The sequence below is a fragment of the Engystomops pustulosus genome, chromosome 6 (assembly GCF_040894005.1).
Source record: "Engystomops pustulosus chromosome 6, aEngPut4.maternal, whole genome shotgun sequence".
Classification (NCBI taxonomy): Eukaryota; Metazoa; Chordata; class Amphibia; order Anura; family Leptodactylidae; genus Engystomops; species Engystomops pustulosus.
Genome location: NC_092416.1, coordinates 54,758,400 through 54,782,564, shown reverse-complemented (window position 1 = coordinate 54,782,564; position 24,165 = coordinate 54,758,400). Strand labels below are relative to the sequence as shown.

Genomic DNA, 24,165 nt, shown 5'->3' with positions numbered 1-24,165 from the left:
CGTGTGGAGACTCATAACCATTGATGCTTTACTGTACTAGGGGAATATGGGAAACATGTAAATAACCTCTATGTAGTATGGACACTGACTATCTTCCCAATCTGATGCAGTTAGTCTAACTTTTAAAAACTTTTGATACTTTTATAGGACACATTTAAGAGACTCCTATAATTGCCCTATAGGTACCTTTTGTAAAAAGCATGCTATTAAGACTGGCAGCTGTATCCCAGTGTCTGCTATCCCAGAGTCGGATCATGTTCACTGCTGACCATACAGGGATTAATGGGAGGATCATATGCCTGTAAGACCACCTCAGTCAACCCCACCCTCCTAAACTCCCCATCACCGACCATTCCCCCTGGAAGTCCAGCTTATAATGTGGTTGAAGCTGTAAGTGCTGAAATCACATTTCTACAGCCTTCCTGCCTTCCTACAGAACATAGTTCCTTACACTGTTGGAAAATGCTGAAGACACAGGGGCTGCTTTGTCTGCTGCTTGGTCTTGTGCTTCAAGCGGCATCTGCAGAAGGTAAGAAAGTTTTAATGTAACTACTTTATATTACATGATGTACACATCTGTATATCAAACTGTAGCCAGAGTTATTAGAGGTGTATGCATATACGTATTTACTCACAGTAAATGGGGTAAGAAAACTATTTGGGAGTATTGCACAAATAGCTATTCATTACTATAGATTTACCATTGAAAGTTACTATTGCCTTTCTTCAAGCAATTGGATTCAGTTTCCAAGCTCACTATGCACTAGTTTGTGATGGTGGTCTGTGACCTGGGGGTCTTATTTTCCTGACTTACAAGTCCCAGTATACTCCATAATCTGTTACTGTGAGATTATTATTATTTTTTAGTTCTACAACAACTATAAAGCCACTGGTTGAAGATTTATGTGCTGAATTGTGTGTCCCATTTATTGACCATGTGATTCATAAATGATGAAATTGACATTATGGAATTGTTATATATGTAATTCCTTGATTTGCTACAGTTCAACTGCAGATAAATCAGTCTATGGAACTATAGGCGCCTGCAGTCTAGCACCAGAAGCAAAGAATTTGGAGGGTACACACATGTTTGTTGTGCCACAGCCAATCAGAGATCTACTCTTATTCATTTTATTACATAGATAGATATGGTGATAGATATAATGATAGGTGAGATATATGCATGTGAACAGCAACATTCTTTTTTAAAAAAGGAAAGTCCTGTAGAGGCTATACCCATCTATTGCAAGGTGAAATGAACAACCAAGGAGGGGCCCTCTTCTTCAAGGACCCCAGATCAGCACACACTTTATTACAATATGATTAGGAACTCACTTTGTCACCTATGCTGTAAATGATATTAAAATTAATATTAAATAACTATTACTAGATACACAAAAATATATATATAACATATACATAAACATGAATATATAACACATATACATAAACAAACATGTATGCACAAAGATACATATAAAACATAGAAACAAACACACATATATAACATATATACGGTACATAAACACGCATACAGTATAAAACACATAGACACACATATATAACACATATACACAAATATAAAACATTTACATTAACACACACATACAACACATACACACAAATATAACATATACATAAGCAACATATATACAACACATATACAGGCAGTCCCCGGGTTACATACAAGATAGGGTCTGTAGGTTTGTTCTTAAGTTGAATTTGTATGTAAGTTGGAACTGTATATTTTATCATTGTAATCCCAGACAGAACTTTTTTGGTCTCTGTGACAATTGGATTTTAAAAATGTTGGGTTGTCATAAGAATCAATATTAACACTAAAGCTTCATTACAGACACCTGTGATAACTGTTACAGCTGTTTATTGTAGCCTAGGACTAAAGTACAATAAATTACCAATATCCAGAGGTCCATTTGTAACTAGGGGTCGTATGTAAGTCGAGTGTTCTTAAGTAGGGGACCGCCTGTACACAGATGTAAAACATACACATAAACACAGATACAAAACATATACCTAAACACACATATATAACACATATACATGAACACACATATATAAAATCTTAAACATACATATTCACAGTCTTGGGTTGTATTCCAGTTGCTTTTCTTGAACAGACACTTTATGCCCTATTCATAGAGGGGTCTTCATTCTTAAATTGGGAAAATAGACCTGGCACAGAAATCCAAACTGCACTGAGCAAATCCTAAGGGACATCAATAGTAAATACCTATCTCTGTGCTCGCAGGACTTACACTTGGGGTTGACGAGAAGGAGAAGACAGCTGAAAGGGTTATTATGTTGCACTAGAGAACAGTTGACTAAGGAATTCTGGGAATGGTTGGATAAACATCTATACGTTATACCTGCTGAATAATTCCCATTCATGTCTCTGTATATATAATGTGCACTGTTGATTTTTATAAGCACAATTTTAAAACATGAACTAAAGTGTAATTCAGAACAAGGTATTCATCAGAAAAACAACATACAGCTGCTGGTGCTTAGAAGAAACACCTTTATTAATATTCAAAGTCACTATGCCCTTATAGGGTATAGAGACAACATGAAGGATGACCACACCTCAGACCTTCTATAATCCAGAGTATTGAGACATTCAAAGAAAAAATGGCGCCTACTACAGGGTCAGCCGTTTATTTAAATCAGCAGCATGCAGTACCACGTTTGCCCTGCAGTGGCCACTGCAGGAAAAATGTATGGCCATAAAAAAACACTCAATGATTGCAGGTAGAGTGCTTGAAAAACATGCAGAAAGTATTTGCAAAAAATTATGCAAAAATAAACTTTATTTACTGAAAGTTTGACCCCAATTGTAATATACATACTGAAATTCATTCATAAGGAAGTAACTTTTTACAGCCTCTGAAGTTATTATTTATTGACCTTTTGACCAAAAAATAATTAACTTTATCTTCTTAGTGGGCCACTCCAAACATAATAAACATGCCATACCATAATGCACCCTCCCTCAGAAATGCTGGACCAGGGTCTGATGACCCAGCAATAATTGAAAACAAAACAGTAGTTGTGCACGTCATTTCGGCACAGCGAAAGGAAATAAACTACAGTTGGCATTTTCAGATAAAAAGAACACAAATTGTTAGCACCATATATATTTAGGAGGGTCTTCAACTGTTTAAGACTCTCCTGAGTTTCAGATTACAATAGATTTGATAATAGTAGATTTGAGAAAAGTGGTGATGCCTAGGATAGCCCTCTATATATAACAATGGAGAGCAACTAGATTATAAATGGAAGTTGTAGTTATACCATCGTGTTTGTAGTTAGCAGCAGCATTACTACGCAATGAATTTTAAATTCAAGGCTGAAACCCTGCAAGTGCTACTTGGGGTGGAGCCTCAGCCTGAAGAGCTATCTGCTTACTACACTAATATCCCCTGCTCTGACTGACAGCTGTTATAGGCTGGTTATTTACACAAGAATTACCAACAGTCTTTGGGTTATTTCTTTACAATGCAATCCCAACTTATGCCTATTACTGGCAACATTAATCCATTACACGCTGGATAAAACTGAGCTTTTATTAAATTGTTTAAGACACATGTGTCTTATTGTGCACTACATACAGAGCCTTGTGAAAGTATTCGGCCCTCTTGAACTTTTCTACCTTTTGACACTTTCATTTCAGGCTTCAAACATAAATATATAAAATTGTGGCACACCATTGTGAAGTGGAACAAAATTCATTGGATATTTAAAACTTTTGTAAAAAAATAAAAAACTGAAAAGTGGGGCGAGCAATATTATTTATCTTCCTGAAGTTAATACTTTGTAGCTCCACCTTTTGCTGCGATTACAGCGGCACGTCGCTTGGGGTTTGTCTTTATCAGTTTTACACATCGAGAGACTGAAATTCTTGCCCATTCTTCCTTTGAGGTGGGATGGAGAGCTTTTATGCTAGTTTTCAGCTCTTTCCACAGATTCTCCATTGCATTTAGATCTGGACTGTGACGTTGCCTTTCTAACACGTGGATACGTTTATTTGTGAACCTTCCATTGTAGATTTTGCTTTATGTTTGGGATCATTGTCTTGTTGGAAATCTTTGTCCTAGAAGTCCAAGAATAGCAGGCTCAAACCATAATGCTGCCTACACTATATATGACAGTGGGGATGGTGTAATCAGGGTGATGAGCTGTGTTGCTTTGATGGCATACATATTGTTTGGCATTGTGGCCAAAAAGTTTGATTTTGGTTTCATCTGACCAGAGGTGTCTCCCAGGAGGCTTGTGGCAAACTTTAAACAAGACTTTTTATGGATATCTTTGAGAAATGTCTCTTCTTGTCCCTCTCCCATAAAGGTCAGATTTGTGCAGTGTACGACTGATTGTTGTCCTATGGACAGACACTGTACTGTAGATCTCTGCAGTTCATAGAGAGTGATCATGGGCCTCTTGGCTGCATCTCTAATCACTCTTTGTTTGAGATGAAAGTTTAGAGGGACAGCCGGGTCTTGGTAGATTTGCAGTGGTCTGATACTCCTTCCATTTCTATATAAAAGCTTGCACACTGCTCCTTGGAATGTTTAAAGTTTATGAAATCTTTTTGTATCCAAATCCGGCTTTAAACTTCTCCACAACTTCTCCCGGACCTGCCTGGTGTGTCCCTGGGTCTTCATGATGCAGAACCCTGATCACAGAGCAGGTGGATTTATACAGAGACTTGGTTACACACAGGTGGATTATATTTATCATTATCAGTCATTTAGGACAACATTGGATCATTCAGAGATCCTCACTGAACTTCTGGAGTGAGTTTGCTGCACTGAAAGTAAAGGGACCGAATAATATTGTACGCCCCACTTTTCATTTTATTATTTTTTTTAAAGTTTAAAATATCCAATAAATTTTGTTCCACTTCACAATTGTGTCCCGCTTGTTATTGATTCTTCACCAATAAATTACAATTTTATATCTTTATGTTTGAAGCCTGAAATATGGCAAAAGGTAGAAAAGTTCAAGTGGGCCGAATACTTTAGCAAGGCACTATACATTCAGCTTCCAAAATAGGAAGGAGACCTGTACTGGTTAGGGTACATCCTATGCAAAAGCCAGCCTGGTCAATACATTCTTGTAGCCATTGGTTACTAGCGTGGAAATGTACTATGACGCCCTGGTTATAACCAAGGGGTGAAGCTCATTTTCCATTGTCAAGCTCTTTACACTTTAGCAAAAGAAGTGTAAGAATGTGACTTTATAACTCGGGATATTCATTATTCTGGGGACCAGGTTGCAACCAGTTCATAAATAATTTGAAGGGTTGAAAATATTCACATTCTCTTTAAGCTGGTTTTTATGTTTCATTGCATTAGAAGAGTTCCCTGGAAATAACCTGATCACAGACTATTCTCCAGTTATCAGCAGAACCTGGCGGTTAGTATTCAATTTCTCTGCAGCACCACCACATGGGAAATAATCCCTGCATTGTACCTATTGAATCAGTGGGCTGCCTGTGTAACGCTTGGACAAGCCGGGCCACCAGAGAACAACTCTTTGTAATAGCTCACCGCTCCTGTCTAATACATGAGGATACTGAAAAGGGAATCCCCCCCCCCTTTATTGCTTCTGCAGTGAGTAGCCGCCTGTAGTTATAGCAGGCAATGTAAATGATAGAGATACTACTATGCATGCAAGACCACGCCAAATACTTTTTAACCATCCTACTGATTACACACAGGCTGTCTGTAGAGGGAAACCCCAGATTTAGTGGACATTTTCCTCTTTGGGGTGAGTAGTTTACAAAATGGGAGTAAAAGGTGGATAGAAGATGTGGAGGACACCACCGTTTCTCTGTGCACCAGTTTCCAGAAATGTTTCCAACAGAATACGTAAAACAAGGCTTTAAGTGTTGAGCAGCGAAGCGGAGAACACTGATATGTACAGTACGCTCTTAGAGATTCCTTCCGTCCTCTTATTTTCCAGCCTAAAATGTTTCATGATAGAATCTAGTGCTTGTCCCAGCATTCCTGATACATAACGATACATAGATACATACTTCTCGGGCAGGTCAGGGGTCTCATTTGAAATGCTTATTTTTATCAGTGGATAAAAATTACATAAATTAGTACTAAAGCAAAAGAACATCACAGAGGGAACAGGAAATGAGGGATCTCAGGTTCTGACTGGGCTTAAGAGAAAACCCCTTGAGGAAGGTATTTGTTACCCATCATATTTTTCAATTTTTGCTGTTAGGACATACATGAATAACAGAATGAACCCAGATTAAACAGAAAATGTATATTTGGTAAAAGTAAGATGTATAGGGCTGGTCTACTAGGACGGCAGCCTTGTACAAAAATATTTGCACAGTAGCCATGGAGGAGGACAATACAGCCACTATTCACAACTAAATACACTGTAACTGAACCATAGCCCAGGGTCACTTCTAATACACCAAGTATTAAACCTGTGGTAAAGTAAGACTATCAATATACTGGTTCATGTAAAGAATTGAGAGGGGTAGAAATTTTTTTTTTTCATTTAATCTAAAGAGAAAGAGAGCCCATGTCCATATGACCATCAAAGCTTGACCCCTCTCTCTCAGCTGGAAAGACAATCCGCCATATACGAGTATTTCCTGTCCATTTTTCTGAATATCCACAATTTAATACTCTATGTAATACTATGTTTGCTTTGCTGTGGTCACTGTATAAATCTTATTTAACTACATCATCTGAGTGGTTACAAAGAGGGTCAGGCTCCTTCTCATATCCCATACTCTGTATTCTCATGATGAAGTTGTGGGGTGAAATTGGACTGTCATGCCAGCAGGGGGCATAATGAAAGCCCTTAGCTCTGCTGATCTGTACAACTATAAGGTATCCTGTCAGTGGTATGCTGTCAAGCATTATGCACTGCAATAATATATATATTTTATATATATATATATATATATATATATATATATATATATATATATATAATAAAGAGCAGTGATTGCTTGTATGATATCCTTTTCTGATCGGAGTGTTTGTTAATCAGATGCCGCGAGATGCGGTAATGATAGCATTACAGGCGGTCGCTGGGTTTTTATCATCGTCCTGCAGGAATGAAAGTATTCTGAGACATTAAAATCAAGATCAACAAGTAAACAAGAGAAATCATCATACAAAACAAACCGTGTTCCAACAGGCAAAAATCATAGTTAACAGTTGAAATTTCTTGTATATCATATAGTGACAGTCCTAAATGTACCTGAGCTTTGAAGGGGGGAAGTCCTTATGACATTAATGGAGAACAATATTATATTTACTGAAAAGGCATGAGTCCCTTTTGTTAAGGAAGTTATTATGACTTAGTTAGTTGATAGGGCTAGCCTACAGTTATACCAACAATTGTCATTAATGGTACCCAGTATTTCTTTTATAAAGGGAAGCTTAGGTGATCGCCAGTTTGCTGGAATCTTGGCCCTAGTTGTAATCAAAAAATGATGATGGCTCTATGACAAAAGGCGTATTGATCAAGTCCATCGGAGAGGAGAGCTAATAGAGAGTTAAGTATGACTGGGAGACTCCTCGGCTTCCGGCCACGCCCCGTCAATCTTATAGGGTAACTGTAAAGGTTTTTTTTCCCACAAATCAATAGCTTTCAGGATGAAAAACAACTTTGCCTATTATCTTTGTTACCTTAATCCATCAGTTCGTTTTGCTATCCACTCAGATTAGCAGATTAGCAGGGAGAGTGCTGCAATGGCTGCTTCCTCTCCCTGTGCTGACAAGCCTTGGAGTCCATCCAATAAACAAATCTACAAACTCTATGAAGCACATTTACTTACCCGGTCCAGTCGCTATCCAGCGGCGGGTTCACCGACGCTGATTCGGGTCCAGCCGGGATTCACTAAGGTAGTGCGCCCAATGTCCACCCGGTGACGCTGCTGCGCAAAAGTCCGCTGGATTTCACCGGAGTTCACTATCCTATCGTGAGTGCAGGTAAGCGCGTGTGAAGCGTCACTTTTTTTTTTTTAATTCCGCGGTTTTTCCGAATCCGTCGGATTTTCCGATGCCCATGCCCCCGATTTCCGTTGCATGCATGCCGGCGCCGATTCACGGGGCAATTCAGGGAAAAACGGCAAAAATCAGTAATATTCGGGAAACCCAATGAAAAGTAGCGATTCGGGCCCTTGTAAATGACCCCGTATGACTCCCTGCACACATAGGAGGAGGTCATGTGACAGAGCTCTCTCTCTCTGTAGCAGAGCTGGATGTGTTTCAAGACTGTGGATACAGATGTCTCCTGCACAGAATAGTGAGGTACAAGAGCTCCCCTGTTCCCTATGAGTCCCTCCATCCCAGACTGTGATTCTACAGAACTCTCTCTGTCTCTTTCTCTCCTCATACTGCAACCCTTCCCCCACCTTGTCATTGGCTCTGTACTGAGAAGCTAGTCTTCAGTGCATTTACTTGTGGGAAACTAAATGGATTTAATGCTAAATTACTTTGAAAGAGAACGCAAGGCATCATGAGGTCTGTGGGTAAGCTAACTGGCCCTAACTGAGGGCATAGACTGACAGACAATAGTCTCCGCCCACTTCACTTCTGGTGAGAAAGATTTTTGTCAAACACTTTCGGAACAAAAAATGCCATAACTTGGAAAAAAGAGAGAATTATTATAACTTTACAGTTACGCTTTAATGTGCACATCTAAAACTATTATCAGACTCCATTTCACATACATTATAATAAAAAAAAGGCAGCAACTCATTTGAGCAAGAAAATATATAGATTTTTTTAACATATCTTTAACTTTTAGTCTTTACACTTACAATTAAATATAGTCTGGACATTGTACATGCATTTCCTTTTTTTGTTTAAATATGAAGCTAGGAATGTTCTGTCACATCTTTTTTAAATACAGTTTCCTTATTGGTCGCAAATGAAATGTACTTTGTAGGGGAATAATTTTTAACAAATAAGGCGCAAAATTAAGTGCAATTGAATCAGCTGTGCGACAATTCAAAGCGCATTTAATAAGGTAAAACAACAACTAACGTAAATTACTAGACAAGAAAAGAAACAAACCAAAACAAAGCATAGTTTTCTGTATATAGTCTGAAAGAAGGGGATTTATCATATGCTGGCGCATTGGGGCAGATTTACTTACCCGGTCCGTTCGCGATCCAGCGGAGCGTTCTCTGCGGTGGATTGGGGTCCGGCCGGGATTCATCAAGGTAGTTCCTTCGCCGTCCACCAGGTGGCACTGCTGCGCTGAAAAGCATCTGAACGCACTCAAGTTCACCGAGCCGGGCCAAGTGAAGGTAAGCGCGTCCCAAGCGACACTTTTATTGTTTTAAATGCGGCGGTTTTTCCGAATCCGTAGGGTTTTTGCTTCCCCTCCCCCCCCCCCCCCGATTTCCGTCTCGTGCATGCCGGCGCCGATGCACCACAATCTGATCGCGTGCGCCAAAATCCCGGGGCAATACAGGGAAAATCGGCGCAAATAGGAAATATTTGGGTAACACGTTGGGAAAACGTGAATCGGGCCCTTAGTAAATGACCCCCATTGTGTGCCAGTGTATGATTAAAGCCCGCTTCTCCCACTGCACTAGATACATATGGCAGCTGGCTGCACAGTTGTATAAAAATTGCGCCATAACTTTCGCCTGACTTGGTGTGTAGGTGGTGTAAGAGGGAAATTGTCAAATTGTCTCAATATTGTGACTTTTGGCGTTTTTGGCACTTTTCACTGCGACTTTTGCTGTCCTTTTCCAAGTGCACCTTGTGCAGTACCTTATGTATCTTTGTTTTCCAAATGACCCGTGTGACTTTTCACTTATGTATCACTTTTTTTGCTTATTTTTTGCGACTTTTCAGGCGCAAATCTGCATCTGGTCCAGGGCAGTTGCAAAGATAGGATTTTTTTCATGGACCAATGAAAATTGGAATTATTTCACATGCTTTAAATATTTAAAATTTTGCACAGTAACCTGTTTTATGAAAATTCAGAAAATTTTGCATTTACGTTTCTCTTTAAACTTATTGGTTGCTTCTAAGTGTGAGGTCACACGTAGGTTTTGATTGCGTTTTGAAACACATTAAAACAGCTGAGGAGAGGTGATTTGCCTAATTACATTACTGTTAACATTTGCGTTTACAAAATTTACTATGCGTTTTGTAATGCTAATGTTAACAGTAATGTAATTAGGCAAATCACCTCTCCTCAGCCGAAATGTGTTTCAAAACAAAATTTAAATACAATCAAAATGCAACATGTGAACGCACTCTTAACACTACATGTGACCACAGCTTCATATGTCATCAGCTCCGTGGGGTGTGAGTACAGTGCTTAAAAATGCAGGACACGGCCTCAAATCCCAAATTAACAGTAGTGTCCACTCCGGCATATAACCCCCTCAAATGGCTTGTGTCCTTTCCTGTATATAACCCCTCACATGGCTTGTATCCTCTCCTGTATATAACCTCTCAGATGGCTTGTATCCTCTCCTGTATATAACCTCTCACATGGCTTGTGTCCCCTCCTGTATATAACCCCCTCACATGACTTGTGTACACTCCTGTATATAATCCCCTCACATGGCTTGTGTCCACTCCTGTATATATCCCCCTCACATGGCTTGTATCCTCTCCTGTATATAACCCCCTCACATGGCTTGTATCCTCTGCTGTATATAACCCCCTCACATGACTTGTATCCTATCCTGTATATAATCCCCTCACATGTCTTGTATCCTCTGCTGTATATAACCCCCTCACATGGCTTGTATCCTCTCCTGTATATAACCCCCTCACATGGCTTGTATCCTCTCCTGTATATAACCCCTTCACATGGCTTGTGTCCTCTCCTGTATATTACCCCTCACATGGCTTGTATCCTCTCCTGTATATAACCCTCTCACATGGCTTGTGTCCACTCCTGTGTATAACCTCTCACATGGCTTGTATCCTCTCCTGTATATAACCCCCTCACATGGCTTGTATCCTCTCCTGTATATAACCCCTTCACATGGCTTGTGTCCTCTCCTGTATATTACCCCTCACATTGCTTGTGTCCTCTCCTGTATATAACCCTCTCACATGGCTTGTGTCCTCTCCTGTATATAACCCCTCACATGGCTTGCATCCTCTCCTGTATATAACCTCTCAAATGGCTTGTATCCTCTCCTGTATATAACCTCTCACATGGCTTGTATCCTCTCCTGTATATGACCCCCTGACATGGCTTGTGTCCTCTCCTGTATATAACCTCTCACATGGCTTGTATCCTCTCCTGTATATAACCCCCTCACATGGCTTGTGTCCTCTCCTGTATATAACCCCCTCACATGGCTTGTGTCCACTCCTGTATATAACCCTCTCACATGGCTTGTGTCCACTCCTGTATATAACCTCTCACATGGCTTGTATCCTCTCCTGTATATAACCCCCTGACATGGCTTGTGTCCTCTCCTGTATATAACCCCCTCACATGGCTTGTGTCCTCTCCTGTATATAAACCCCTCACATGGCTTGTATCCTCTCCTGTATATAACCCCCTCACATGGCTTGTATCCTCTCCTGTATATAACCCCCTGGCATGGCTTGTGTCCTCTCCTGTATATAACCCCCTCACAAGGCTTGTGTCCATGTGGATTTGAGACATTTGCAACAAAAAGTCTCAAAAAGAAGCCAAAATTTGCTTCTGCCAGGATAGGAAAAACTGAACACATAGGACAAGTAAAAAGACACAAAAAAACAAGTTTTTGTCCCAGTCCCAAAAGTGCAGGAAATCTACAGAATATCTGAATATCTATTTCTACTGTAGTCCAATTCTGTTACAACAAATAGATCAAAAAAGTTATTATGGAGTTGGGAGAGGGATGAATACTTTTATAGCAGGAAATAGAATAACTGACCCATCAACTAAATAATTTAATATTCGCTTGCCGCTTCCATATAAACAGCATGTAGACATTTGTGTTCCAGCCCAGTTACTGACCGTCCACAATCAAAGGAAAACTTGTTTTCTGAGACTGAGGTTTCTTGTAACTAAGAATGTTTTTTTCCATCCCTTCTTGGCATACAGGGTGAGCCGCATACAAAAATGATATGTTCTCCTTGATATAATAGTGTCTGACTTCACCAGGGAGTACACAGACAGGATAGGTATTCTGATGCCCGACTGTTCCCTGGGCTTTATATAGGTAGTGGCGGTCAAGGAATTTGTTGATTATTATTTATAGAGACTGGTATTAGGCAGTGATGGATACATAAGTATTAACGAAGCCGGCAATTGTGCAGGACTGGTCTCTGGGTATAAAAATAACAAGTACAAGAATTTTATTTTTTTTACCAGAAATAATGTAATAATATAGTAAATTAAGAAGCATTCCCTGTGGAGCTTGGAAGGAGTGCTCCAGCTCAGGTGATTCTTCATGGGTTGGGCATACCTGCAGAGGAAGGGGGAGGGTATTATGAATGAGCAGCAAGAGGAAAGTCTTGTTTGTTTCTATGAGGTTTCCCATCTTCTCTTTTCTTTCAATCCTTTGCACCTATGATACTAGTGGAAATTTGTAGGACAGCCCTTTTCCAAGTTCCATTTTTGGAATATTTTAAAGGAGTATTCCCAACAAAGACAAGGTTTTTAAATATACTCAGGATAACAAAATAACACATTCTCTAATTCACATTAATAGTAACAAAAATACAGCATTTCACTGATATAATTCCAGTCCTGGTGTATACAATTTTGTTTGCCCCTGGATCTGACCGTAAATAAAAAATCTAGGGTCAGGCAGGACATATTGTTCTCCTGTTTGACACTGCACTAACCTCCTCTCTGCATCAGCCCCACCTCTTACATTCCAAGACGAACTCACACACAAAGTCTCCAGAGTAAGGTCACAACCAAGGGGTCAAACACATTACAAAGGGTCAAAACCCACAGCTATTGTGATAACAGAAGTCTCCTGACTTCAGTCTAAAACATTCCATACTGGGAGAGAAAAGATAGAAGAGGCTGTGAGACTGGTACAGGTTACTGAGGTGGGAGCGGCACCTATCCTGTGGATGTATTATCAAAAACCCAAGATGGCAATACCCCTTTTGAAAGAGTTGTTTCTCTGAGTCTTAGCAGGAGTTTTGGGATGGCCTGCCCTTGCAATAGATTGAATAGAAGTTCAAGACAAGGTCAGTTTACTTTATCTTTGATCTAATTTTGTTTTTTAGTTTTTACTTTACTGGATAATGAAGCAGAAACATTGGACGTGACAGAAAAAACCTTCACAGACTCAACAGAAACTCAAACTCAAGTTAGTGTGGTATGCAAAATCTCAAAAACATTTGGTTGATAAAAATTAACTTATTTGGGGACATTTATCATAGGATTTTCTTGACTTTTGGTTTACAAGAATTGCATGTTTTTTTTTTTTTTGGCAATCTTTTAATGTAAAAAAAACCTTGCAATTGCCTTTTCCTGCCAATTTAGAACTAGAGGCTCAAAAACAGAGCTACTGCTAGTGTTTCATTTTGTAAAGCCAGTTTAATCCCCAAAAATCGCCAAAAGAAATCCACTCCCTTCCTAGTATGCTTGCATTTTTTTTACAATTTTGCAATTCTCAATTATTTTAAAAATTTTTTTGCAAACTCTGCCAACAGATTTATTAAAGGGCCAACACCCCTTTAATAAATCTAGTGGGCAGTGAAGGTCCAAAGGCAGTCATAGAACTATCATGAGGACCCTGTCCCCAATAATTATTTTTGTATTTGCACTTTCATTTGACATACTGGGGGTCATTTACTAAGGGCCCTAATTGCATTTTTACGGCAGGTTACCCGAATTTTTCCGTTTTGCGCCGATTTTCCCAGAATTGCCCTGGGTTTTTGGCGCACGAGATCGGATTGTGGTGCATCGGCGCCGGCATGCACGCAATGGAAATTGGGGGGCGTGGCCGAATGAAAACCCAATGGATTCGGAAAAAACGCCGCACTTATAAAAAAAAAAGTGTCGCTGGACACGCGCTTACCTGCACCCAGCAACGGATCATGAACACCGGTGGACCTTGGCAGACTTCAGCGCAGAAGCGACACCTGGTGGACGTCGGAGGAAATGCCTTAGTGAATCACCGGAAGACCCGAATCCACCGCAGAGAACACGCCGCTGGATCGTGAATGGACCGGGTAAGTAAATCTGCCCCAATATATCTGGATCTAGTGATTATAACTTAATTTCTAAGCTTCCTTAGCTGATTATATGCTTGCTCTTAAAAATCTGGGATTAGCAAAAAAAGGGGAAGGATCTATATGTTCAATATATGATATTAATATTTAATCAATGAAGGCCAAAGGTTTCTCCTTTACCTACTGTAGTTGATCAGCAAAGGTGATGTATCCAGCAGTAGTCCAAACGGGGACAGATTATAGGGGGGCGCTGGGGTGCGCGCCTTGTCCTTGACGCATGACCGAGGACAATTTTATTATTTTACCTAGTACTGTATATAGTTATAATAGTTAGTTATTATAGGGGGGGCTGTATATAGTTGTTATAGGAGAATTGTATATAGTTAGTTATTATAGGAAGGCTGTATATCGTTATTATAGGAGACTGTATATATAGTTATTAAAGGGAGACTGTATATAGTTATGGGGGGCTCTATAAAGTTATTGCTGGGTGCTGCATATAGTTATTATAGGGTGCTGTATATAGTTATTATAGTGGGGCTATATATAGTTATTATAGGTGGGCTGTAAATAGTTATAGGGGGACTGTATATAGTTATTATAGGGGGCAGTATATAGTTATAATGGGAAGCTGCATATAGTTATTATAGGGGGCTATGTATAGTTAAAAAGGGAAAGTATATAATTTTTAAAGGGGGCTGTATATAGTTAATGCTTTGGGACTGTATATAGTAATGTTGGGGGCTGTATATATTTATTGCTGGGGAGTAGTATACAGCAATTACTGCTCCCTGTCTGGACTACATTGAATGGGAGCCCCCACCAGATTTTGCGCCCAGGGGCCCGACCAAACTTAATCCAGCCCTGAATTCAAGCAATGGTTACTAAATCATGTTATTCCCCAAAAAAAGAGTTTAAAAACAAGAATGAAGCACATCCTGGGGCAGACTATGATCCATCTACAATAATAAAGCCTCAACCGCCTTTAACCCCTTAAGGACCAGGCCCTTTTTCGTTTTTGCGTTTTTATTTTTCACTCCCCACCTTCAAAAATCTATAACTTTTTTTATTTTTCCATGTACAGAGCTGTGTGATGGCTTATTTTCTGCGTAACAAATTTCACTTCGTAGTGATGGTATTAAATATTCCATGCCGTGTACTGGGAAGCGGGAAAAAAATTCTAAATGCAGTGAAAATGATGAAAAAACACATTTGCGCCATTTCTTGTAGGCTTGGTTTTTACAGCTTTCACTGTGCGCCCCAAATGACATGTCTATTTCATTCATTGGGTCAATACGATCACGGGGATACCAAATTTGTATAGGTTTTATAATGCTTTCATACATTTACAAAAATTAAAACCTCCTGTACAGAAAAAAAATTGTTCATTTTGCCGTGTTCTTGCGCTAATAACTTTTTCATACTTTAGTGTATGGAGCTGTGGGTGGTGTCATTTTTTGCGACTTCTGATGACGTTTTCAATGCTTCTATTTTTAGGACTGTTCGACATTTTGATCACTTTTTATAGAATTTTTTCTATTTTTCAAAATGGCAAAAAAATGCCATTTGTGACTTTGGGCGCTATTTTCCGCTACGGGGTTTAACGCAGTGAAAAACGGTTATTATATTTTGATAGATCGGGCATTTTCGGACACGGCAATATCTATTGTGTTTATGATTTTTACTGTTTATTTATATTTATATCAGTTCTAGGGAAAGGGGGGTGATTTGAATTTTTATTTTTTTTTTTTTTTACTTTTTTTTTTTTTTTTTTTTACTTTTTTACAGACTCCCTAGGGTACTTTAACCCTAGGTTGTCTGATTGATCCTACCATATACTGCCATACTACAGTATGGCAGTATATGGGGATTTTGCATACCATCTATTATAATGTGCAGATCGCACATTATAATAGATAGCCTCGATCATGACAGCCTGGGATCTTTGTGTGATCCCAGGCTGTCATGGCAACGGATCGCCGCTCCCCGGTGACGTCACGGGGAGTGACGATCGGAGCCAAGATGGCGGCGCCCATGCGCCGCCGGCTCTTAAATACCGCCGGCAGCTTTGCCGGCGGCAATCAAAGGGTTAACACCCGCGATCAGTGCAAGCACCGATCGCGGGTGATAGCGACGGGCGTTTGCTTCCTTATGAAGCAAATGCCCGGTGAGTATGAAGAGGGCTCAGCCTGTGAGCCCTCTTCATACTCCCCCATGCGCAGTAAGACGTAAGGGTACGTCTTATTGCGCTATGGGGTTAAAAGGCTTCTCTGGATTATAATTTGGATTATAATGAGCCCCATGGGTAATAAAGAGAGCCTGTCACCAGGGACCTTATTTTTACTAAAGACAGGTTGCAGAAGCCCATGGATTGAAAAGATGTTGTTCTGCCTTTTCTGTGCATTACAATATAATTGTGTGTTTAACTTACCTTGATAGAATCCTGTTCTGAGTCAAAGGTTGGTTTTGATGCATTAAAAAAACATGTGACATGTCTATGCTGCTCACTCACTTCTCAGTTCCCATACCCCACCTTTGTGCTCTTGTACAGAAGCAGAAAGGTGGGGGCTGAGAGCTGAGGCGTCTGCAGCACAAAAAACCACAAGTTGCTTTTTGAAATGCATGCAAACTAAAATCAACCCCTGTGACTGAACAGAGGATTCTGTCATAGTGGAAGGTACGTTAAAACACACAATTACACTCACCGGCCACTTTATTAGGTACACCATGCCTCAATTCTTCGTGGCATAGATTCAACAAGGTGCTGGAAGCATTCCTCAGAGATTTTAGTCCATATTGACATGATGGCATCACACAGTTGCCGCAGATTTGTCGGCTGCACATCCATGATGCGAATCTCCCGTTCCACCACATCCCAAAGATGCTCTATTGGATTGAGATCTGGTGACTGTGGAGGCCATTTGAGTACAGTGAACTCATTGTCATGTTCAAGAAACCAGTCTGAGATGATTCCAGCTTTATGACATGGCGCATTATCCTGCTGGAAGTAGCCATCAGATGTTGGGTACATTGTGGTCATAAAGGGATGGACATGGTCAGCAACAATACTCAGGTAGGCTGTGGCGTTGCAATGATGCTCAATTGGTACCAAGGGGCCCAAAGAGTGCCAAGAAAATATTCCCCACACCATGACAGCACCACCACAAGCCTGAACCGTTGTTACAAGGCAGGATGGATCCATGCTTTCATGTTGTTGACGCCAAATTCTGACCCTACCATCCAAATGTCGCAGCAGAAATCAAGACTCATCAGACCAGGCAACGGTTTTCCAATCTTCTACTGTTCAATTTCGATGAGCTTGTGCAAATTGTAACCTCAGTTTCCTGTTCTTAGCTGAAAGGAGTGGCACCCGGTGTGGTCTTCTGCTGCTGTAGCCCATCTGCCTCAAAGTTCGACGTACTGTGCGTTCAGAGATGCTCTTCTGCCTACCTTGGTTGTAACGGGTGGCGATTTGAGTCACTGTTGCCTTTCTATCAGCTCGAACCAGTCTGCCCATTCTCCTCTGACCTCTAGCATCAACAAGGCATTTCCGCCCACAGAACTGTCGCTCACTGGATGTTTTTTCTTTTTCGGACCATTCTCTGTAAACCCTAGAGATGGTTGTGCGTGAAAATCCCAGTAGATCAGCAGTTTCTGAAATACTCAGACCAGCCCTTCTGGCAACAACAACCATGCCATATTCAAAGGCCTCAAATCACCTTTCTTCCCCATACTGATGCTCGGTTTGAACTGCAGGAGATTGTCTTGACCATGTCTACATGCACTAAATGCACTGAGTTGCCGCCATGTGATTGGCTGATTAGAAATTAAGTGTTAACGAGCAGTTGGACAGGTGTACCTAATAAAGTGGCCGGTGAGTGTATATTGTAATGCAAATGTTTAGAAAAGGCAAAAAGACATATTTGCACTGCAGCTGTAATGAGCTTCTTTAACCCATAGTGAAAATGAGGTCTCTGGTGACAGACTTTAAAGAAAAACCTTCATCTGGAACAAACTCTTTATACTGTAACCTCTTTATACTCCATCGGATGAGCTGACTTCTAACGTGTCCTACAGAGCATTCACAATGGGTTCAGTTTATGTACCAGGCCCGATTGCAACCCTTCACCATACTGCTCTGTGATGGTCCTCAAGGGTCATCTACATAATGATATATTGATGGCAAGGACAATAGAAATTCCTGAACCTGTCACCAAGTACAAAATACTTTAAAAAAATATATAAATTCCCAGAAATGTATATGTAAAAAAGTTCATACCACCAAGCCGGTGGTAGTGAAGTCCCGTAAGTTCCCAACCACATGGCTAGTATGAGCTAGTTCCAATGTAAACTTTCTACAGGCCAATTATTTTGAACTAATGAAAAACTCAAACTTCATCAATAAGGAGTGCCATTCTGCATTTTGTATGTATTGTCACGTCAAATATATTGTTATATATACTGTCAAATATATTCATTTATCCTTTCCTGGGTGAAATCTCTTCTAGCTCATGCCTCTTTTCTTATTCAGACTCTCCAAACAGACCTCAATGTGACAAGTGTGTATGATACCAGCACAGCAAGATCCTTTCCAGTGGAAACAGACACCCAGAGTCTGGAAAATACAACATATACTGTAGTTATAGAAGATCCCCAAGGTATGACAACTATGTACTCTAATATCTACATTGTATAGGTGAACATTCTCTTAAAGGTCATCCTATTTGGATATGTCCTATTCCTACGGTCGATTAGGACACATGGAATTTACACAAGAGCTCCCATACTTTTGCTGCTCTTAGGTTAGAGGATTGGATCTGTCTACCAACATCTCTACTGAGAGCCTTTTAACAATGAGACACAAATTTTACTATGGAGCCCCTCATCATTCCTTCAATGTGATGACTTGGGGGAACCTGTCGAATTCATGGCCTTTGTTATCTATGGCAAGGCCTAATAATTCTGTGTAATATTTGCAGGTGGCCTGGATTTGGGAACATTGGTTGGAATTGTAGCCGGAATTGTATCCATCTTTGGAATTAGTGCCATGATCATCATCTTTATTATTCGCAAAATGGGAAGATACTCGTAAGTAATTATTCATAAAATGGGAAGATACCTTAAGTCTAATTGAACCTTCATAATATGGGGAAATTTTTCTACCACAATTTTCAATTGCTCAGGATCTTTGTTGGAGGGCACTTATATATTTGATCTTACTACAGTCACCACTAGTGGGAGCTCTCTGCATATATATGTACAGCTGCCTTCGAGTTTAAAGCTAGTTTTATAAATCCAGATGTAGTTATCTTCCCTTAGAGGTGACTCCTTACAGTCAGCACAATGTTCCAAATAGGACATCGTCAAAAAATGAATCAACATTAATGATCTGCTCACACCTGCATTGGGGCTTTCTGCTCTACTCTCTGTTTTAGCAGAGCGTAACGGAAATGCAAAAAATTTACTTCAATAGATGGAAGGTTACCTTCAGCTAAGGCTTCCATTACTAACAGAAGTAAATACATGGGATGGTGCAATTTTTTTTTTTTTATAAGTTTTATTTTATTAGTTTACATTACAATAAAGGAAAAAAAATAACATACAAATCTTTACAAGAATTACTTCAAATTTTAATTAGTACAGCATACACTAAATATTAACCCTTTATTGATTCTTATAACATTATTCCTTCTAATCCTATACCCTCACCCCATCCCTCCCTCGGTGGTTGACGGATACTATTATCTCATATATATACCTGGAACAAAAAAGACATAAAAAAGGGAAAAAATGGTGCTAAATTTTATTGCCTGACTCCAACTCTGGACGGACCCCAACACACTCCTGACATTGATACCTGACTCTGATATCTTATGTTATTTGTTGAGTCAGCAAGATCGAGCTCTCCAGACAACATTGACTTGGTATGGTAATCATTGGGGGACATATTTTCACTGCTTTTTTTGTCTTCTTTTTGTAGGTTTGTGCATTTTTGCGATTATGCCAGGGTCTTAAAAAAAAACAAAAACAGACATGTATTACAACGGCAAATATAGAAAGATACATAGCACTGCTAAAGTATGCCAACTTCAGCCAAGGAAAAAAATTATACATGTGCCCCATCAACTTTCATCAAAGAAGTACCACTTTAGTTGAGCTCTTAAAGGAAATCTACCATCAAAATCAAGCATGATAAACCAGTGACACTAATGCCCCATGCAAATGACCGTATGGGGGCTTGTGATACAGCCACACAATTTGTAGCCTGATCAAGCCCCCAATAGAGGTCAACTTTTAAGATTATCCCAATGTGCAAGACGGGCTCCTGTGAGGGTTATCAGAGCAGCACCCCTTTTCCCCCTGGTCCCTCAGCACTTCTTTCTCTGCTTGATGTAATCTTAGTCCGACTGAGGAAGTTTCAGCACAGAGCAGGCATGTGGAAGTGCTTCAGAGCAGTGTAACAGCCTGTGAATCTGCAACACCATCAGGAACCCTTCAGGCTCACTAGTATAATTTTAATAAAATAATTTTTAGAAGGGAGATGCCCTGGATAACAAATATAAGAAGATACCACAGTCACGGTGCGTATGAGTGAGTTGATGGTAGTTGATGGTAGATTTCCTTTAGTGGAGAGTGAAGCATGTGTACTAAACAAATACAATGTATTCAGATTTATTCTTTATATAGAAAATCCAAAATCTATGTTTTAAAATAAATTTGATCATCAATATAGTGTCAAGATCTCACCTACTAACAAAGAAGATAGCCACACCAAATGGTGACTTATAATAAAAGGTGTTCACATAACACCCTGCCGCTAGTTATCCTATACAGCCCTGGTTCAGACGCTCTTGGGTCCCTGCTTTTCCTGCCATATTTTATTTTCATGGATCTTTCAAGGGGTTCTCCAATCACAAGTTATCACCTATCCACAGAAATGGTGCAGTTCAAAGTGATGGGACCACCTTGTATCATGATAAAGTGGGTGAATTGTACCCCTGTTGTACCCCAAAGGAATACGGCAGCCTGTTGTGCACACACCCTGTTGCTCTATTCATTGCTTTGGCACTGACAAAGATATAGACAGTGAATGGAACGCCAATGAGCCGACAGCTCCATTAGAAGAGCTCAACAACAACGACGGACCCTATTTCTCGTGATCCATGGGGGTCCAATCACTCAGACCCCCACGGATCAGCAGGTTATTCCCTATCCTGTGGATAGGAGTTAACTTATTGTGATTGGACATTCCTTTTGATGTAACTTTGAAGCTTGAGGCTTCAGGAGCCAACATTTTTAAAACTTCCATATGTCATCAAAAAGTTTAATAAAAATTTATTTACAAAAAAAAAAACTTACATATGTCATTTATAATACTGTTGTCTCCTTGTGCATCTATGGGCCCCTCATGGTCTGGGGCCCAGGATTGGCTGCTACCTCTGATTCTCTATACCGATAACCGTGACTTGCAATAACCCGTCAAATGTGAGTTTGCACTAGACATGTATCTACAAAATGTACAGAGTTTTCTTTCCCTGGCTTTGTGCCAATATCATTGGCGGAGTTATACTATGTATTTTCAACCTACATAAATATGTAACTTCCTTCTGATATATGTGGCTTTTGTTTCAGCAGGCCCTGAGGTGAACACAGGAACCTGAAAGGGATCATTTATTCTGTATGGAAACATAAAATCTCTTGACTGTGAATTATAGACATAAAACACATATCGTAAGTGTGATGCTGACAACAGAAGAAGACGCCATCAGTGATGGTGAAGAATGGACTCATTCAGGGTCAATAAGAAGTATATTTATTCCAGATAGAAAAAGCCACACAAGACAAATCCAAAGCGGGGCTTTAACCTGGCATGAACCCATAATATGTGTTATATGAAGCTTTGTAATTATTTATGTAGGTAGCCATTGTTTGTTTCCGGAGCGTTACTGTTATTATGGAGGTTAGGTAGAAAGGGCGTGGTATAAAATACTAACCCTTTGGTTGATGATACACAGGTATGCAGTATTGGTATATATATATATCTCCCAACAGTTGAAAGAACATTTTAACCATTGCCCCCACAATGATGAACATCAAGCACCCACAAACACCTCCTTTACAGCATAGTCATATAAGCCCTATCCACTTGGAAGCTCATTGTAGTTCCTAGTTATGTCTATGGAAATGCTAGGAAAAACACTAATATCTTAAATGACATCTATCACCAGGATGAAGAATTGTAATCCAAGCACACCTTCATACTAGCAGGATCTACTCATCTTTAAGCTTCCTTTAAGAAGAAAAAGTCTTCTTAAAGGCAGAATTCTTAAAAGAAGAAAAAGCCCCTTAGACTCATTTGCATAATTTGAAAAGCCTTTTTTGTAAAAAAAAAACAGGACATTAGAAGCTAAAAGAAGAGCAGATCCTGCCAGAGGGGGCACATACCAATATGTCAGTGTACTTGGTTTACAAACCTTCATCCTGGTGGTAGGAAAAAATTCGGAACGTTCTCACAAAACGTAACCATTTTTCAATTGGAATAATAAAAAAGAAATTGTTCTGTAGATATGACAGAATACCAACCTAATAGGGCCAGTGGTAGTGGCCACACATGCCCAATATAGTGTATGATTAATGCAAGAGAATCTTTTCAGAATCACTTTACACTTAAGTGAATAGATGTGGGCTCTCTATTAAAGAGAACCCGTCATGCAAAATAACCCCCCTAAACTAAATATATTTTCATAAACTGCCATTTGAGAGCATTGCCTCTATCCCTTCATTGTCCCTCTACATGCCTGTAAACCTAAGCAATGAGGTCCTAAAGCTGTATGCAAATGTCCTGTGAAATGTCCAATGAAGCATTAGCATATTCAAGCTGTCCACCTTATTCATGAGAATGAATATGATTATATTTATTTTTTTTAGACTAAAGTATTTTAAATAGAGGTCAACAAGGCAAGAAGCCAGATAGGAAATCTAAAATTAATATCTATTCTTGTACTCCATATTATTTTCTACATCTTATAAGCTTTAATATTCTATGATGAATATTTGGTTAATAAGTCTTTACAAGTTTGTTGATGGTTCATATTTTGGTCCATGAGATCCCTGTAATCTCTAGCTATATATTGCTCACAATTGTCCCCTTTTTGGACTCTTTGGGACTTTTTTCTATGCTATAAAATGGTACAAGACCTTCCATAAATCACCCCATAAAGTTCTACCTACTCGCAGCAACCTCTAGAGGGAGCTAACTGCACATTATTGTACATTTACCTTTTAACTATGTAATATGGTATGTAATATGGCAAGAGGTTTCTATTTCTGTTTATGAAAAACAGAGCTACAAAAACATATTAAGAAATAAATCAGCACAGAGAATTGATCCTACACATAATCGGGTGCGCAAAAGATGAAATGTCAATTTCAACTAACCCTACACAGAGGATATAAAAGAAATCTTATGAGCAAAATTTGGGCTGCCTATTAACTTTATTAAGATAAATTATATACACTATCAAGCTAAGGGTAGTAGTTGGCTAAAAGATTGGTTCATGTGTATAGCGACCTTATGGAAACTGTCTAAAAGAGAAACTTTGCTGTCTACATAGCCAATCACAGCAGTGCTTTCATTTGTCAGAATGAAAGATGTGATATGTCTGGCTACTTTAGCAACAAGGTTGTTTTTCTCTTTTTGCACCTGCTGGTGCCTCTATTTTCTTGATATTTTCTATGATTCTCATCTCATCCTCTTTACACAAGGACCAATGTCTTCTTTAGAAAGGAGGCTTAGATTTGGGTGGGTGCGCCAGCATTCCATGTATTGTGTTGGAGTGCATTATGGGTAGCCCTTAGATTTCATTGGCTTCTGATTGCTGGCAATGGAGCTTGTTGTACACAGAATGGAATTGTTTATGGCAACTGTACGTCCCAATCATCATGAGAAGTGACAGATAATAAAGTGATATGTGTAACCAATGATGTGTGATGT

The 24,165-nt window shown here is 39.6% G+C and overlaps 1 protein-coding gene across 3 annotated transcripts; it reads left to right on the top strand.

The window, feature by feature from the left end:
• Positions 1 to 357: 357 nt before the first annotated feature.
• On the top strand, positions 358 to 22,680 carry PDPN (podoplanin). 3 transcript variants are annotated; one of them, XM_072156161.1, is made up of 5 exons: positions 358 to 529; positions 13,221 to 13,303; positions 18,703 to 18,829; positions 19,151 to 19,259; positions 21,804 to 22,680. In XM_072156161.1, the coding sequence occupies exons 1-5, from the start codon at positions 463 to 465 to the stop codon at positions 21,811 to 21,813; spliced, it is 396 nt and encodes a 131-aa protein (XP_072012262.1). In that variant the 5' UTR covers positions 358 to 462; the 3' UTR covers positions 21,814 to 22,680. The 3 variants fall into 3 exon arrangements, with proteins under 3 accessions (XP_072012262.1, XP_072012261.1, XP_072012260.1); XM_072156160.1 differs by having other exon boundaries at positions 13,221 to 13,312; positions 21,807 to 22,680; XM_072156159.1 differs by having other exon boundaries at positions 13,221 to 13,312.
• The last annotated feature ends 1,485 nt before the right edge of the window (positions 22,681 to 24,165 follow it).

What these genes read in the sequence shown, in the direction of transcription:
- PDPN (XM_072156159.1), top strand. Translation starts at nt 463, where the DNA reads ATGCTGAAGACACAGGGGCTGCTTTGTCTGCTGCTTGGTCTTGTGCTT. An exon ending in TCAAGCGGCATCTGCAGAAG is followed by an intron (nt 530 to 13,220) that starts GTAAGAAAGTTT and finishes TTTGTTTTTTAG; the next exon opens with TTTTTACTTTACTGGATAAT. An exon ending in AGTTATAGAAGATCCCCAAG is followed by an intron (nt 18,830 to 19,150) that starts GTATGACAACTA and finishes TAATATTTGCAG; the next exon opens with GTGGCCTGGATTTGGGAACA.